The following is a 14,923-nucleotide window of genomic DNA, read 5'->3' on the forward strand; positions in this document are numbered from 1 at the left end:
TCTCTCCCTATCTGGATCCTTACTTTATTCACCTCTGCAAAGACCCTTCCTTGTAACATTTACAGGTTCCTGTGATCAGGACCTGTTCTCTTTGGGTGACCATTATTTAGCCTACTATAGTGGTATTTGGTGACACACTATCTCAGGGACATGAGCACAGAAACGGTGGATTTGGGAGCAGTGGACGATGATACAGCCACTCACAGGTTAGGAGCTCAGAAACCAGCTTTCCTAACTCTCCTCCCTGCTATTCCTTCCTGTACTGTGTTCAGTGATGGACTTGGGAGAAAACAAAACTGGGTCTTCAGCCCTCCTGGGCCCTGTGCATCCTCCCTTCCATCCCCAAATCCCTCAGTAAGTTATTTTTAAAATAGAAAAAAAAAAAAACAAAAAAAACAAAAAAACGAACAAAACCCTTATGATTCCAAAGAAACCAAACCTCAGGCATCTTTAAAAGAGTTCACCCTCCTTTACTGGCAGTTCTGTAACTTCAACCTAACTTAAGAAATACACACAATAATATCTATAGTGATGACCAGCAAGGGTAGCAAAGCATCTCCCAAGGGTAAGGTACCATTCATTCTGCTCCTCAAAGACCTTTCAGATACCTGAACCTCCTGAATTAAAAAAAAACACTAACAGAGTGGCACCTGGGTGGCTCAGTAGGTTAAGAGTCCAACTTTGGCTCAGGTCACAATCTCCTGGTTCATGAGATCAAGTCTCGAGTCGGGCTCTGTGCTGACAGCACAGAACCCGCTTTGGATTCCATGTCTCCCTCTCTCTCTCTGCCCCTCCCCTGCTTGTTCTCATTCTCCTTCTCTCTCTCTCTCTCAAAAATAAAAATAGGGGCGCCTGGGTGGCTCAGTCGGTTAAGCGTCCGACTTCAGCTCAGGTCACGATCTCGGGGTCCGTGAGTTCGAGCCCCGTGTTGGGCTACGGGCTGGTGGCTCAGAGCCTGGAGCCTGCTTCCGATTCTGTGTCTCCCTCTCTCTCTGCCCCTCCCCCGTTCATGCTCTGTCTCTGTCTCAAAAATAAATAAACGTTAAAAAAAAATTTTTTTTAATAAAAAAAATAAAAAATAAATAAATAAAAATAAACACGGGGGGCCTGGGTGGCTCGGTAGGTCAAGCATCGTCTTCGGCTCAGGTCATGATCTTGCCATTTGTGAGTTCAAGCCCCACATAGGGCCGGCTCTGTGCTGACAGCTCAGAGCCTGGAGACTGCTTCAGATTCCGTGTCTCCCTCTCTCTCTCTCTCTGCCCCTCCCCTGCTCGCACCGTGTCTCCCTCTCACTCAAAAATAAACAAACATTTCAAAAAAAAAAAAAAGAAAACAAACATTAAAAAATTTAAACACACGCACATACTAACAGAAGCAGCCAGACTAAATAGCAACAAGGAGAAGGAACTGAGCAACAGGAATAACCCCCCAATTTCACTAAAAACTACTAAACCAAGTTCTCAATAAAATGAGACTCTCTCTACCTGGCTGTAACCCAGAAGTTAGTTGACCTTGGTTGCTTCCTCTGAGAACTTTTTAATTCCTAAAATAAAACTACCTTCAGATTTATTCACTCACCTCCTTCTAAATGTGACCTTTTATTCCAAAGCAATAACTCCGGCAGAAGGCCAAGGTCCCCTGGAAGGACGCGAGGTATCTGTTCACCACAGGGTGCAGCAAGGATGCATCTTCTCTTTGTTTGCACTTCCCCATCCCCAGTGATACACATATCCTTTGTATTCAGTGCTGAGGTAACAGGCAAATGCTCTGACAAACTATGAAATCGTATCAGATTACTACACGTTATTTAGAACCATAAGAAAATAAACATCAATACCCTATGTATCCTTTTCAATAAAGTGATTAAACTCAACTGTCTGTAACATACAGACCTGCTCTTGGCAGATGCCAGGCTTTGCTGGGGTGCTCACATTCATCACCTATTATCTGACCAATACGGGCTTGAAGGAGCATCCTGTCTCCCAGTAGAGTGGGGGGTACAGAAGAGGGAGGACAAGAGGCCTGTGGGGTGAATAGCTTATCTTTAGCTCTTCAGACAACACAACTGCATAAGAACACAGGAACACAGAGTCATAGAGGTTTTCAAAGTGAGGCAAAGATGGAATTAATGGCTTGATCTTTCGGCCCCCAAATACCTGCTGCAGCGGTTTATCTTTTCCCTCTTTCCAGAGACATTCTTCACAGGGAACCGTGCGACACCGGGCTGCGGGGTCCCTGTGGAGGCTCGGCCACCACCTGGGCACCAGCCACCTCAACACGCCTTGCAGTCACTCAGAGCCCCTCGTGGGCAATGCCTGTCCCACTGGATGCCTTAGCTTCTAATGACCTGTACCCGATTGCCAGGGACTGCATTTGTCCCTCCGAGGTACTCTGTAGACAAAATTTTAAATTTCCCTTTTGTTTTGGGGACTTGTTTTTTGAGAAAATGAATTTTTACACATGAAGCAAGGGAGAGAGTGGCAGAATAGTTCAGTTTGTAAGTACTACCCTAATTTTTGCTTCAACACCAGGTTGGACCAAAGCAAAGCTCGCGGATAAGGTGATCTATATGAGGTCATTGCTAACATGTCGCACGACAAATACTGATGCCTAATTAATAAGGAGTTACAGAGAGCACATTGTTGGGCACTTCTCACTCTACTAACACACACAAAAAAACAGACGACAACAAGAAAGCCAAAGGGCCCGGAGGCCATTCCACGCCAGGGTCCTTCTGATGAACCTGAGAAAAGGTTTGGCTGATTGAGAAGGAAGTGCATCTGTGGAGCTGTGTCAGGCCCTTACACCCGAGAGAAGAAAAGTTTCCAGTTACGGCATTAAACTCTATTTATTTAGTATTTGAAACATGGTGTACATTTATGAATTTGTATAAACATTTAGTACATCTAAAATCCACAACTGGTAAACAATCTGTGCTTTCTTTTTGTGTACAATTTTGGAGTTTACATCTGGATATTTTGGTGTTGTGGAGAGACCCCGTCTGTGAATCTAATCAAACTGCCTCACAGGACCACAGTAACCGTGACAGAAGTGATCTGCTCCTTGCACAGAAAAGGTGTCACGCTTTGGAACTACTAAACCAGGTGTCAAGGAAACCAGAGAAACACAGCTGACACAACGAAGGAAGTGTGTGCGAGAGACTCCGAGAGAGCCCCATCTATGCCCAGCGGGCCATGCGTGGACATCAGAAATGTGGACACTCCCCTTCAGAACCTTCGGATGTTAACGTTGAGTCTCTTCCCCTCCCTCATCTGGAGGGGTTCCGTCCAGCAGGAGTTTGCACAATCTTGGACACACTTCTTAGGGCGCCCACAGGTGTCACAGCTGCAACTCTGCGGTGCCAACCAGGCCCAGAGCTCGGGCTTCTTCTGGAGTCAGGCCGCTCTTGAGGGTCCTTCGCACTTCAGCAGCATCCGCAGGTCACAAAGGAATGAGAAGACAGGGGGGTGTTAGCAGCCAGCACATGGTAGTCCGTCTGCCCCACGCCTTACCCGCCACCCCCAAGGATTCCCAGGGTCGTCACGGGGCTCACAGATGCTCAGCCACATCCTGCTTCTGCTGAAGCGCCTGGCCACCTGTCCGTAGGGCAGAACAAATTTGGGGGCTGCAAGAGGCTGGCTTGAAGAGCCAAGTGGAGGGATTGACCTTGTAAGAGGGAAGAAGGGAGGCCCACCCTTACAAGGTTTCTGAGAAATGGGTGCAATAGTCAAGTACAGACGGCATGTGGACCAGTGTAAGGAGTGGATCAGAACTGGAACAGTCACTACAGAGCATAGGAAAACGCAAGTTCCAAAGATTGCAAACGCTAGATAAGATAACCCCACAGATCTACAGGATGAGCAATGATGACCTGGCCCCGCAGAGCAAGGTGTTAACAGAACCAGGCAAGGGCAGCAGTCAGGAGGAGTCTCCCCATGAGCGTTGTGGGTCTTAGTCTCAACTCATCAAGGGGCCTCTGGAGACAATAACCATTGACTCCTTATGGACTGGACATCAAGGAGCAAACTGCCGAACTTCTGGCTGGATTTGTTAAATGTTCTCTGTGAAACACACAAGGCTCAGGAAGGACCAGTGACCCTCTTCTCTGGGGCTTACAAGTGGCAGGTGGAGGAATGCTCACATCTAACCAAGAACTGCTTGTGCTTAGCTTGGCACGCTGGGTTTTCCCATTATTTAGTGTTGATCAATTTTGACGTCAAAATAAAGGCTGGATAAGGGTGACTGGGGAGGCAGCCGCCCCTTCCAAGACAAGTCCTTTCATTTGAAAGGTTGCCTAATTACATTTCCCTTGATTTCTCAGTTGTATTTGGCCTACTCTCTACAAAAGGTCATGCGGAGTTTGGGGTATTTGCTCTATTTTCAGAAAAGATGTGTTATGGATCTACCTCAATCCTAAATCAACCAGAGGACCTGAGGTGAACACGGCAGGCCCTTGATCAGAATGCAGAGAAACTAAAGCTCACCCTTCATGCCTTCCCATCGTCCAGTGCCAGACCCAATTCCCCGCGCCCCCTGTGACTGGGGGGCCTATAGCCTCCCCCTCGGGGGGGGGAGCCTCAGAGGATGCAGACAACAGGATCACAGCTCATGTTCCTGCCAGCAACACCCCATATTCCAGTGCCTTCCCAACCTCCCCTAAGCAAAAGCCCGCTTAGCCCGTGTACAAAGGATCTGAAAAGATCTGGTAGAACGTACAGGGTCTAAGTACCTATTAACAAATGGTTTCTTCTCTCCCAGGAATCAGCACTTTCAACAGGAGCCAACACCGAACCCATCAATTAGTCAATCAACAGATACTTAATAGAAAACCTACTGTGTTCCCAGCACTTAAAGAACCGGAACACCAACAGAAGACTCAGAGACATCAAGCATGGATTGAACACAAATACAGACACAAAGATCTGTGCCTAAAGTTGCCCTCAAATCATGCCACCCCCACACTACTGTATTTCCAAGCCGAGCTCTGGGCTCCTAAGCCATCCATCTACAGCCGCTCCTGCACTGGCTCACCCTCCCCCCCACCCTTGGCCCCTTGGGCTCCAGACTGTCTAACTCGTCCAGACAAAATGTTTGGCTCCAGAGCCTTGGCTGGAGGCAGATTGCGTTTAACTGAGTAATGGAATTTGTTCTATGGGGCAGCAATAAAAATACAAGTTTGTAATAACCTTTTATGTTCTTTAAACACTCCTTCAAGTGTTTGTCAAAGAAAGATAATTTTAATAAGGCAGAAAAGAAGATAAAATATTTCTCATTCTTGACAAGGACTGCTAAGACCTCTCTTCCAAAACACAAAATTCTGCCTTGAAGAAGTCCAGGCTGCACTAGCAGGGCATCTTAAATTTCATTAGTCGCAGAGGTGGCGAGGACATGTGTCTATGAACTGTAATCTTTGAGTCTTGAGGTATGCGTGCTTGGCCAAATGACGACAGAAGACTTCACGAACTGATGGGCATTTAGAGATGCTCCCCTAACATGTGTTCACGCATTTGCTTTAATCTGTAACTGCGGTGTTCAGTTCGGTTCATGTAAATACTTGAATAAGGACCTTGGCACCTTACAGGGTGTGCAGTGATCTCCTAATTGATATGGGCATTGGACCAGCCTCTCTGAGACAGGCTCAGGGAATAGAACAAAGCTTACTAGAACAAATGCTACCTTAGCCTCGCTGCCTGACTGTACAGAGTGCGCCCTTAGCCTGGTAGCCTCCTCTCAGGTTTTATGGGCCAGACCCCCTGGGACCCTCCCGTGCCCCCTCTGCCTGGGTTCAGGTGTTCTCTGCTGTGGTTTCAGAAAAGCCAGTATTGGCTAGGTACATTTGCTTGTCAGCTGTGTCCCTAGAAAGGTATTCATAGAAAAACCTGCCCCATTAATGGAATCCTACTTTCTGTGGGACTTCATGACAATTGAGATAAATTCTCTAATAAACATAAAATAAATAAAACCACCTCATAATAAATACAGTAAATAGATTAACCCCAAAAGACCTTAAGAATCTGAACCCTTCCTCTGTTAAAAAGTCAAAGTTAACTCACATTACCACTTGAAGAGAGGTGTGAAATGAAGATAATCAGTTGAAATCAGCTTCGTGCTCCCTCCCCTCCCCTCCCCTCCCTTCTCTTCCCCTCCCCTCCCCTTTCCTTCCTTCCTTCCTTCCTTCCTTCCTTCCTTCCTTCCTTCCATCCTTCGGCAAATGTTATTTGAGCCTCCACCCTGAGCCAATATTGTAGTCAGGGAGGCAGGGGGGCTGATAGGGACATAGTATGAGAAGAATTGCTCAGGGTAGCAGACCCTGTCTGGATAGGGTGTTGGCTCTCAGAAAGTTTCTGGAAGGCAAAAAGGGACAGAGAACATAAAACGAGGGGACCAGCAAAGGCACTGGCAGGTTATGGAACCTGTACGATAGAAACAAGTCTTCTCTCAAATAGGGGATTTCTCAAGTACTAGGCTGGGGGCAGGCTGGCATATGTCTGATAAGATAATGTCTGGGCCCCTCTCCACCCCCCCCATTCCCGCTTCTCGCTTGAACGCTCTGGCTGCAGTGTAACTGCTCCCCAGCCTGTCTCATGTGACTGCCTTCCCTCCCTGCAGCCGCTTAACAGAGAACAGACCGTGGAAATGTTTATCCCTGTCTGCCTTGCAGCTCTTCCATAGACGGCAGGGGTCACTTTGCTGGCACCAGCAGCCACTGGTTGCCCCAGGCACTTGTGACAGCTCTCACGATGTGGCAGTGACAGCAGTGGGATCAGACACAGGAGTACCTCCGCTGTCAACATGCAGCACAAGGGCGTCTGGGGACCCAGGGAAAAACCATAAGCTCCTTTTCTCTCCCCACCCCCAGCACAGAAAAAGCTTTTAATTCTACAAAGTGCTCTCGGGTGAGTCTTTGCAAAATAAATCTGAAAATAACAGTGGTCTACAGCCTGCAGAATAATAGCAGCCTGCATCTACTGAGGGTTAACCTGGATTATTCCATTTATTCACTATGGAAACCCTATGAGAAGTGTCCTGTTATTACCGTTCCAGCAAGTGAGCAGACGGCATAGAGAGATCAAGTCCCTGGCCCAAGAGCACACAGTAAGCGGTGCAGGAGGATTTAAGCCAGGACACTTGAGACCCAGCCCACCCTAGAAACAGCTGTACCCTGCTGACGCCTAGCAGGACACATTCTGACAATTTTTCATATCTTATGGGACATGCACTGAGTTTCACTTCCATATGCCAGAAATCCATTTGTATTCTTTTACCTTTATTAAAAAAAATTTTTTTACATGTATTTATTTTTGAGAAACAGAGTGAGACAAAGCGTGAGAGGGGGAGGGGCAGAGAGCGAAGGAGACACAGAATCCAAAGCAGGATCCAGGCTCTGAGCAGTCAGCACAGAGCCTGATGCGGGGCTCGAACCCACAAACTGTGAGGTCATGACCTGAGCTGAAGTTGGACGCTCAACTGACTGAGCCACCCAGGTGCCCCAGTATTCTTTTACCTTTAGATCACTGACAGACAGTTTTTCTATCTTCTGTATGTAATGCCAAACAATTTGGAAATAAGTTAGCTTTGTTGTAATCCCTATGTTTCTAAAGATCTTCTACCAAGTATACTGAGAATAGAGCGCTTAGGACTATAGGGACTAATATCAGAACTTCAAGAGGTCTTAAATGTATCTTGTGGTTGGCAAGTAACTTGCCTACTGCTATTTACTCACTCCTTGTTCCTTGAGTGACCTGTCTGCTGAGTGGAGTCAAAACGGTGGATTCGGTCATGCCTCTTTGTACATCAATACAGGGAACTGTTTTAAGCTCTATCATTATGGATTTAATATTAGACTTTCCGTGGGTTGGTTTGTTTTGTTTTGTCAATGTCCATCATTTAGCCATCTGAGTTCTTGTTTCCACCCTCCATATATTTTTTTCCCCCACATAAAATCTGTCCATTAGAAGCAGAGATCTCCCAAATTGACAGGAATTCTACACAATAACTGACCAGTACTTTTCAAAAGTGTGAAGGTCATAAAATGTCCTCCACACATCAGAGGGGGCATGATGTCTCAATGCAATGGGACAGCCTGGGTAAGACAATGGGACAGAAAGAGAACATTAATGGAAATATTGGCGAAATCCAAATCAAGCCTATAGTTCAGTTAATAGTATTGTACCAACGTCAATTTCTTAGTTCCAATAAATTGTCCTAGGATGTGCAAGGTGTTAGTTAACATTAGGCGAAGCCGGGTGAAAGAAGGCAAATGTCCTCTTTTTTGCAACTTTTCTATTTTCTAAAATTCTTTCAAAATAAGTAAGTAAATAAATCAATAAATAAAACCCAGAACAACAATAACAAAAATTAAAGGTTCTCAAACCTGGTTGATTTAAACTCAACTTTAGACTCAGCCCAGATACACTGAACGGGAGTGTCAGTGAAAGGCCCATATGTTGCATTTTCATCTTCCCCAGAAGATTAAAATGGCCAGCCAGGTCCCGACTTAAATCACTGCCACCTAACTAAGACACAGGGAGAGGCAGGCCCTCAAGAAGTGATGGCCTTTGTGACAACAGAGTTGAAGTCTCTGAGTTCTGCCTAATCCAGAAGTATGTTCACCCATGAGGAGATGGTTCTTGGAAATACTTAGGGCAGCAGGCGATTTCTATAACCACTGGTCTGGTCACAGTCTTGGCTCCACAGAAATACCTCTGCCTAGTCCGTGGCTACATTTGAATCCAGTACCCCCCAATACACTTTGTTGCTCCTAGTCAGGCCCTTACCAGAAAGCATTCACAGTTCAGATGTAAGAGCAGACTGTCTCCTATGTTGTGTGCTATGGGTAAGGGAAGGGAGTCAGGAAACAAGTTCTCTCCATTGTTTATGGGACAGCCTGCATGAACTTGGGGGATTCTGCAGACAAGAAAGAAGAGGCTTCAAGATTCACAGACTCTGGGGTCCTCAGCATTATTTCATGGGCAGGACAATGCCTCCCCCCTTTCCAGATGAGGCCCAGCACAGCCGCTCTCCATCAGAGATGCACCAGACAAGTACCATGGTGACAAGCCAGCCTTCGGTGCACAGGTAAAAGTCCACTGAACGAGCCCCCTGGGGGTAAAAAGGGAGGTGAAGGGGAGTCTGGTCTAATCCTGGATGGCCAAGTGAGGTGGGCAGTGGTGGGAGGGGAGTGAGACGGGTGATGGGAGTGGAGCAGCGGCTGGATAGGTGTGGTTTCTGTGCACAGGCTCCCCTGAAACTTCAGCACAGCAGCCCAAGTACCTGCAGGCAGCTTCATATTCCCACTGGGCTGGGGTCCCTTGGCAGTAGTGTGACAGAGCTGGGGAGGGAGAGTGGTGGGAACCTGTCATAGGCACCTCACTTAATGCCCACAACATCCTGCGAGGTGGCACCTCTGGCCTCAGTGGATAGCAGCACACTGAGGCTCGGTGAGGCCAGGTAATTTACGAGGGGACCCCCATCTCCTCTCTCATATGAATGTGTGCATTCCAAACATGGAAACCAACTCCTTTGCTGCCTGGGCAGCAAAAGCAAAGAAATACAGTAACTTCTTGTGGGGGAGGTGCTTGGCATTTTTCCAAAGCCCCTTTACAGAAACCCTCTGCTCTGCCCTCAGAACAGCTCTCAAAGGCAAGACGGATTCCCAGATTCCTCTTTTCACTGATTCTCCCTCCTCTTGAACCTCCACTCTGAGCCAAATGGGTGCCTGGCACCCAGCCTTGGGGGAAGACACACGAGCCAGACTCCTCTCTCCCAATGTGCTGGTTCCCAGTTTGGGAGGGTGATTTGTCTGAACAGGAAACAGCTGGAGAGCCAATGCAATAAAACATTTCCAAACTCTCCCTGCATCTGCCTCTTTGACCTGAGGCTTCTATCTGAGCTTCGTGCTGCATCAGAGTCTTGACCTCTGGCCCGGGCCATGGCCTTGTTCCTCTCTTGGACTTCCTCTAGTTATCCTCCTGACCTATGTCCCGGACACATGGGTGGGCTCCCTCAGCTATCTTTAGAGGCAGGTCAGTTCAGTCCATCCATAATGAGCTCTAAGAATAATTCGGCACTGAGTAAATAGGAATGAGGCCGTTTTGGAAAAGACAAAAGTTTGAGAAATTTTGGTCCTTCCCACTAACATCTTATTTGACTGTATTGCAAAAGCATTAGTTCTAAAGCCTCTGTTTTATTGCCATTGTTAGCTTGCCTTCTAAAAGAATATAAAATTGATTCATGGTCAGTAAGGAAAAACTAAACAAAATGCAGGGAAATTGTTCTCAATGGGACTTTAATGGGACAATTGCTGGATATTTTCAAGTGCCACCTTGAAGATGTAGAGACAACTGAACTAAGTTCTGTACCGATCAGATCCAGGGCTGGACCTAGTATTTTGTGAGGCAGGTCTCTTGTTTTCCCTAAAACAAATTCAGTAATTTTTCAGGTTTGATATTTTTTTTTCCATGAAATCCTATTTAGTACCTTATTTAGTACCCTATTAGTGTGGGTACATCCCTCAAAAGTCTATAAAAGAAATAAGATTTTAGTTACATCAAATCAATGTGAGATATGCCACATGCTCTTTGAGAGGGATGTTGAAGCTTTATGACATGATGAGGAGGCAGTCGTGGTTGGGGGGAGGGGGGTCAGATCAAATCAAACTTCTGCGCTCCTTTCCCAGCAGCCCTTGGAACTGGACTTCCAGCTCTTTCCACTGAGAAACTATTTTTATAAGAGTGACCAGCCTTAAGATCTTAATTAGCTAAGAAATTGGTCAGTTATTTGTGAGTCATATCAAAGTAATCACATCTTTATAGAAATACAGCTCTGTGCCCAGGCTTCATAGTCATGTCACAGGTGGGGCCCAGACCCCCACCTTAAAAGGAAGCTCAACAGGAAAATGGTACCCAGCCCCTTTCAACCACGACAAGACTTGGCTCCCCTGGGAAAAGAGAACAGACTATGAGTCCCTCACCCCAGTTCTGTTCTGTGATAGTCTGGGCTAGTGGCCATATGCAGACAGCCAGCTGGGCAGAGACCTTCTTCCAAAGATAGGTCCAAGAGAAAAGAACGTGGGGAGCAGCTCCCCGTCCCCTCCTTACCAGCCACCAGGGCACACCGTACAGAATCACACTAGTAAGGAGATCTCAAATGCCATTCAGCTTCAGGATTTTCCCGGGAAGGCCAACATTTAGGAGGCCGAAGAGAACAAATCGCCCTGGGACAAAACAGATGCCCCAATATGATGAAATGAGAAACCAAAATAAGAAAAAAACAAGAATCTCCCAGAATGTTCTCCCTTGGTCTGATTCACCAGCCAGTCGGAGAATCTTGGCCAGAATCTGGGGCAAGCACATGAAGTGCATTGGATCAATCATATCACAGGCTAGAAATCAACTGGAAATTCAAAACAGTTTACTTAAAGACAACTGGATTGTCACAGGCTGGAAACGCAGCACGGAGCCATGGGAACCTGCGAATCAATTAAGATGCCCTCGCTGTGTCCCAACTGGCTGCATATTTCAAGCTTTAGCAGGACTTCTGGCGCGCGCGGTCCTAGTCACCAGCATCAAACACGAAAGCAGACATTTAATTATCTTGGAGGATTCTCAAGTGGCTTGCAGGTCATAAATTTCTAGGTTATGGGATGGATTCTGTTTGGTTTCCTGCAACAGCTGGACTATTATTGCCTTTAGCCAAATGACTGATAGCAGAAATACGCTGGTTATTCATTACCCACTTGCCTCATCACCACCATTAAACAATCAAATCAAATACAACGTTGTTTGAGAGGGAGGCCCACACCAGGAAACCTCACATCGATTTTGCGAAGTGGATTTTTTCTTACTCCTTTAACCTCTTGCAAGAAAGCTGGAGTTTATCATTCCTCTTAAACAGAAATCAAAATAACTTTCCCCCATCTTAAATTTCTGTTGATGGTGCCATTACTAATAAGTTAAACCCGTCACAGACAAACACTTACATACATGCAGTCTTGTATTTGTTGTAGTAACTGCATTGCAGAATAAAATGTGTTTGGCTAAATAAAAAGAGTATACGGCTGTTTTGCATAAGATTGGAATGGAAACGATACCACAGGAAATGAGTTTACGTCGGCCACAAAAACAGGCAAAATATCTCTCTGGCCAGATTGAAAAGGAAAATTAATTATGACTGTGTTATTGTTCCCAGTGACATTATGTGTCTCTCTAAGAATCTGGTTCTCTCTAGACCAGAGGGAGGGCCTACACTCTTTGCCAATATAGACATATAACCTGGAGGCAGAACATGTACCCTGGGCCTCTGGGGACTGACCAGGCCACTGGGTCATGCAGTTTCCTTTTCCGAGGTCTCTGGCCCAACAATGCTCACCTCTGTAAGGACGCTCCCTTGCCTGGCCTCCTTTCCCCAGCCCTCTGTCTCAGACATTGCAGCTCAAACCCCAATCACCTCCTGTGTGAATCTCAAAGGTGGCACCAAACACTGTGAATTCTTACTGAACTCCCGCCTACCTGGAGTCACTCTCCTTTCACTTTTTGGAGCCAGTACAGGCGGACGTAACCAGGCTTCCTTCTTGTGATGGTCATAAATCCCTGTCCTAGTCACCATCCCTTATTCCTGGAGGCAGAGACGGTGGAGACTAGGTCTCCTGAGTGACCCAGCATCCCCGGCCCAATCTTGGGGGCTGAGCTCTCTCCTAAAACATGCAAGGGTTGGGGCGCCTGGGTGGCGCAGTCGGTTAAGCGTCCGACTTCAGCCAGGTCACGATCTCGCGGTCCGTGAGTTCGAGCCCCGCGTCAGACTCTGGGCTGATGGCTCAGAGCCTGGAGCCTGTTTCCGATTCTGTGTCTCCCTCTCTCTCTGCCCCTCCCCCGTTCATGCTCTGTCTCTCTCTGTCCCAAAAATAAATAAACGTTGAAAAAAAAATTTTTTAAAAATAAAACATGCAAGGGTCACAGCTAATGCAGACCCATGTCAAAGGATGCAGAGGAACTGTGTTTCTCTACGGAGTGCAGCCCCTTTGAGTGCTAGCGAGGTGCCTGCAGAGGCAGCCCCACTCCTTCATTCTGTGGGCAGAAGTAGGCAGTGGGTTCAGACAAAGGGGAAAAACAGGTCCTTTGATTTAGTAACAAAAACAAGCTGGTCAACCTAGGTTAACATTAAGTATTTTAAGCACCCTACTCCCCATAAAATCACTGGTGTTCACCTTTGACGTTTGGGAGTAGCAGTGAATTCCGAGGGGAACCATTTTCAGCTAGAAAGTGGCCCCCGATGCAGAAATATGGCCTCAGCAAAGCATCTGCAGAACTTGGCAATGGCCCCCCTGCACACCAGAGATATTTCAGGGTCTTTTGGACACTCCTGGGGGCAAAGTGAGAATTGAGAGAGGCCCGCCCAGAAGTGGCAAATATGCCGGACAGGTGTGGCTGCAGCCCCCCTCCTCCACGACAGCAACGTTGATTGTCGAGCAGGGAGCCTTTTGCCGATGAGTTTGGGTGGACCCTCCAGGCATCGTCCGACAACTGGCTGGAGCCAGCCTCACAGTGGCTGCCCTTCCCAGGGCATACAGGAGGGCAGGTACCTGCAGGTAAGTCCCTCACCCCAGCTCCAAAGCACTTACGAGATTTCCGGTTGGCCCGGGAGCGCTTCCTCTCCCGAGGCACCACTCGCTGACTGGGCACCTGGGTGGCCGACTTGACGATGCGATCCATGATCTCATCAGCCGCATCATCTGTGACGTTAGGGGAGTCATCCGTTCCCATAGTCCACGAACTAGCAGATCCTGAAAGATTACACAACCAGAGAGAGAGAGATGTACTCAGAGAGAAGGAACATACTAGAGAAAATACCAACACTACTCTTCCAGGCACAGAGCTCTGTCAGCAATGGATCACAGCAGCAGATCCCAGGCACTCACCCGCCCCCCCACCCCACCCCACTGCAAGGGCACCACTGTGACCTGTGACTGCTACCCCCCCCAGGCACTGAACTCCCCCTCAGAGCACTTACCTAATACTACCCTGTAACAGCTACTGAAGGCCTCCACCCAATAGGCCCCAGGATCATGGGAGGGCAGATACCACACCACAGAGTGCATCACAGATGCTCAGTGATGTATGTCCACTAATGTCTGGAGTTCTGTGTTAATTCAGCTCTCTATCCATGGCTGTATATGCCTAGTAAATGTCAATTACCCTTAACTTCTCTTCCAGTTAAACAGAAATCAGTGGGTTTTGTGGCAGTCTATCTTCAGATTACTTAACCTTTAAAAATCATAACAGGACAGGGGTGCCTGGGTGGCTCAGTCGGTTAAGTCCCTGATATCAGTTCAGGTCATGATCTCGATGTTCGTGAGTTTGAGCCCTGTGTTGGGCTCTGTGCTGACAGCTCAGAACCTGGAGCCTGCTTCAGATTCTGTGTCTCCCTCTCTCTCTGCCCCTCTCCTGCTTGAGCTTGCGTGCTCTCTCTCTCTCTCAAAAATAAATAAACAGTAAAAAAATCATAACAGAATAACATTCTTCAACTAACAAAGGGGGAACTGACATAAAATTTTCTCTGCTCCTTGCCCAGGTAAACACATTTATAAATAACTGTATATTAAAGCAGAGCAGGTCTAAGTCTGGCATAAAAGCATCTGCCTACAGACAAGCAAGAAGAAAGCATCATGAAAACATGCACTACCAAGCAATGTTCAACAGTTAGAAATGAATGCTATTTTAACATATCAAGAACTATGCCTTTGTGATAGATCAACTTCCTTGTGAAATCTCTTCTCTAAGATGGGAAATACATTTCTGTAAGAAGAAATATGTGCAATGGGCTCAAAACTGTGTTTCCTCCACACACACTGCCCTTGTAATAAACATACGACTTCAAAAGCCTGTAGGTGAGTGTTCTCAGACTCTATGCCTACGGAACACTACTC

General features: G+C 47.0%; 1 protein-coding gene across 3 annotated transcripts in view; it reads right to left on the reverse strand.

The window, feature by feature from the left end:
- Window positions 1–3,339: 3,339 nt before the first annotated feature.
- The window catches only part of FHOD3 (formin homology 2 domain containing 3), a 475,398-nt gene continuing 463,814 nt past the window's right edge, over window positions 3,340–14,923 (reverse strand). For all 3 annotated transcript variants that reach the window (XM_047087059.1, XM_047087061.1, XM_047087060.1), the window contains 2 exons: window positions 13,619–13,780; window positions 3,340–3,422 (listed from right to left, as the gene is read on the reverse strand). In XM_047087059.1, the coding sequence (XP_046943015.1) occupies window positions 3,340–3,422; window positions 13,619–13,780 (245 nt within the window). The remainder of the gene's footprint in view (window positions 3,423–13,618; window positions 13,781–14,923) is intronic.

This window comes from Lynx rufus, unplaced genomic scaffold, assembly GCF_022079265.1.
Source record: "Lynx rufus isolate CCGP_SWC_20201006 ecotype Redwood Valley unplaced genomic scaffold, mLynRuf1.p SCAF_22, whole genome shotgun sequence".
NCBI lineage: Eukaryota > Metazoa > Chordata > Mammalia > Carnivora > Felidae > Lynx > Lynx rufus.